This window comes from Sinocyclocheilus anshuiensis, unplaced genomic scaffold, assembly GCF_001515605.1.
Source record: "Sinocyclocheilus anshuiensis isolate Anshui unplaced genomic scaffold, SAMN03320099.WGS_v1.1 scaffold676, whole genome shotgun sequence".
Classification (NCBI taxonomy): domain Eukaryota; kingdom Metazoa; phylum Chordata; class Actinopteri; order Cypriniformes; family Cyprinidae; genus Sinocyclocheilus; species Sinocyclocheilus anshuiensis.
Genome location: NW_015558579.1, coordinates 1407511 through 1411176, shown reverse-complemented (window position 1 = coordinate 1411176; position 3666 = coordinate 1407511). Strand labels below are relative to the sequence as shown.

General features: G+C 34.3%; 1 protein-coding gene across 3 annotated transcripts in view; it reads left to right on the top strand.

The window, feature by feature from the left end:
* LOC107679814 (dystrobrevin beta-like) overlaps positions 1–3666 on the top strand; it is a 48945-nt gene that overhangs the window by 10165 nt on the left and 35114 nt on the right. For 2 of the 3 annotated variants that reach the window (XM_016475496.1, XM_016475498.1), the window contains exons 6-9: positions 1107–1192; positions 2562–2716; positions 2839–2944; positions 3070–3236. In XM_016475496.1, the coding sequence (XP_016330982.1) occupies positions 1107–1192; positions 2562–2716; positions 2839–2944; positions 3070–3236 (514 nt within the window). The remainder of the gene's footprint in view (positions 1–1106; positions 1193–2561; positions 2717–2838; positions 2945–3069; positions 3237–3666) is intronic. The other variant, XM_016475497.1, reaches the window with a different exon arrangement.

Here is a 3666-nt window from a genome sequence, read left to right as displayed (position 1 = left end):
AGTAGTTTGGCTGTACAGCTCAGACAATGTGCAAAATAGTAAAACCAACATGATAAAATTGTGATAAAATCATGAATCGTGATTCTACTGAAAAAAAATCGTGACATGATAATTTTGCCATATCGCCCACCCCTACCTCAGTGTGAAAAGATGGATCTCAAAATCATAGTCATTGTTGGAAAGGGTTCAAATACGCTAAAGATGCTGGAAAACCAAAGAATTTGTGGGACCTGAAAGATTTTTCTGACTGTAAAGACAATGTCCCCACAATAACAGGCTGGTGTAAAACCAATAAATCATTCATTAAAGAACGCAATGCAAGTTTACTGCAACAATGTTTACTTCAACAATACAACGAAATTCTTTTGCGTAACCTTCACATACTTTTGAAAATCCAGCAGGTGATCCTGATAAGCCATCATTGTCACAGATGGCACAATGGCTCCAAAGAAATCTCAATTATGGTTTGCTGCACGAATATTTTAATATTTAAAATTTAGGCTAAACACATCAACACCTAATGAAAGTAAAGAAGTAACAAACCATTACACGCACACACAAAGAAGATGGTGCACAGGGACTGAATTAATTAAATTAATTGGTGAGTCAAGTTTGAACTGGTTCATTTACATGAGTTGTTCAAACGAACCAATTCACTAAAATGAATCAGACTTTTCAACACTAAAAATGAGCTAGAGGACATTTTAGCTTCCTATGCACAATGTGACAAAAAAGGTGATGTAGTTTTTTGTCATGCTACACTTTTGCCTGTTGCAAAAAATAGCTAGCAACTGAATAATTTACACTATATACTGTAAACAAAATCAGGTACAGAAAAAACATAGTTAATGTAATATCTACTTACTTTCAAATTAAAACTCATAAAAACCAGGGAATAATAATAATAAGTTTTTGCTATGAGGTTGTAGGCCTTGTAACAATATCAACATTATGTACATGTTCTGTTTACACATAAATTTCCAAAAGATTGTCTAAAAGAGTACGAAATTTGGTGTAGTCCAAACATTAAATGTAATTTACAGAATTTGATGGCGTAGGATTGCTATGACACAACGTCTTCTGATAATGTGTTGTTTGTGTTTCAGTGAAGGCCATGGGAAGCTCACAGTGTTTGCTATGAAGGCAATGCTAGCTACGATGTGTGGCGGTAAAATACTGGACAAATTACGTTGTAAGTATCATGCCTATAATACAGCTATTCAGCAGTTATTTTACAAAGACACAATAGATATTTTCTGTCATAAAATGGAGTTCATATGATGTATAAGGCTTAATTGTTGTTGATTAGCATTGAATCTATGGTAGTCATTTTGCTGTCTTCTTTTTGCTAAATAGTTACATTTCTCTCTGCTAAACTGTCAGTATTACTCAATTTTAAAGACTGTAAGCTCATACAATGTTTTATAATATGAAATAAGTGTATTTAAGTCTATTTTATATACACAGGCTTTTATTTTAAATTAATATACAAAACGGGCTGTTATGCCAAAAAGTTTCACTGAGGGTTTGGCTCCCTCTTCTGTACATAATGTGTACTATACTCAAAATTACATATAAAATGTTTTCTGGATACTCATTTGAAGTTATTAAAAGGCATCTCAGAACTAATAATAATAATAGTAATAATAATAATAATAGTAATGTGTTTTCATCCCACAAGTGTCTTTTAGCTGTATAGCCAGTTCTGGTCAGAATATTTTGCATCGTTTGATGAAAATACACCAATCAAAAGTCAATTCATCACATTAGCTTGGAATTTTTTTGTGAAATAATAATGTATTTTACCCAGATATGTTTTCCATTTCATGGATTTTTTTTTTTTTTTTTTTAATAGTTACAACTTGTACATTTTAGGGATGCGAATTTGAAATTTCTTTTATAGCTCCACAACAATGAGCATAATTATCATTCTTATTGGTAATGATTAATGATAATTATTAGACTTCCTTATGCATTATAGATAATATGTAAATTAAGCATTCGTTCTGAATAGTTTGTTCTTAAATATTTATCCATGACAACCCAATTGAAAAATAAATATACTAAAATGTATTCGAAATACATTTATTTCATGCTAAGTATACTAAAAATACATTTACATGTTTACATACTTAATAAAAATACCCTGTAATTGTACTTTTGGTAAACTAAACTGGTATATTTAAGGTCTTACTTAATAAACTTTAATTGTGTGGAAGTAGTGCTGAAGTCCATCTAAAGATATTCTGAAGCATATTTGATTGTGCTAAAGTGGAACTATTGCAAGTATACTTCAGGTACACTTTAAATATCTTGCGTTTGAAGACCGATATTATACAGAGATCATACAATCCTTATTAATAGTGATATTAATACACATTTCAGGCATAATATTAAGAAATATGCATTGTGCACAAGTTTAATTATAATTTTTATATCATTAAGTCTCAAGTGATATGTCAAAATATGTTAACAGATTTGAACAATACTTAGTATGAAATAAATGTGTTTTTAATATATTACTGTTTTACTAGGGATGACATAACTCATCTCTCTTTCAGATATATTTTCCCAGATATCAGACTCAAATGGGGTGATGGTCTTTGCCAAATTTGACCAGTTCCTGAGGGAAGTGTTGAAGCTCCCCACGGCGGTGTTCGAGGGGCCGTCATTTGGCTACACCGAGCACTCTGTGAGGACATGCTTTCCTCAGCAGGTGAGTACACTAATCTGCTTCAAATAGCAGCAAGAGTCCCTTTAAAACGATCAGGATCTCATTCAACCTGTCTGGGAGTCTTAGAGGCTTTCACTAAGACTGTCTTATCTGTGCTTTGCCAGAAGAAGATCTTGCTGAATACGTTTTTGGATGTGTTGATGGCAGATCCACCCCCGCAGTGCCTCGTATGGCTACCTCTCATGCACCGACTCGCTAATGTAGAGAATGGTACGTGGGTTTTTTATATCTTATTTCCCATCACCCACTGCGTCTGGACACCTCGCTCACAAAATATGGCTCAGTTAAAACGCGGTTTGCGACTGTCTGAGAGCCTTTGTGCTGCTGTCCCGCAGTCTTCCATCCAGTGGAATGTTCTTATTGCCAGAGTGAGAGCATGATGGGTTTCCGCTACCGCTGCCAGCAGTGCCATGGCTACCAGCTTTGTCAGAGCTGCTTCTGGCGTGGTCATGCCAGCGGTCCCCATAGCAACCAGCACCAGATGAAGGAGCACTCCTCATGGGTATGTAGCGTTAGTTCACCCAAAAATGGAAATTCAGCCTTCATTTACTCACCCTCATTTCATTCAAACCTGTATTAATTTCTTTCTTCCAAGAAACACAAAAGGAGATGTTATGTAGAATATTCAAGCTGATCTTAAGCTTATAATGAAAGTCGATGGTGATTTAAAATGCCCTAAAATGACAAAAGAAAAAAAAAACATAAAGGTACATTATTAGAATACTTATACAGTCATGGTCAGAATTATTGTCACCCTTGGTAAATATGGTTTGTTTTTGGATTATTGTTCGGTTGGAAGATCCAAACATGGCCGATTATAAGATGTCTAACAGAGTCAGTCACTTTTTGATTTCTTATCTGTTGGTATTTGATAGAATCAAAGATGCCATGTATCTAAACAAGATGTCCAGGACCTCCAGCAGAAATATAGG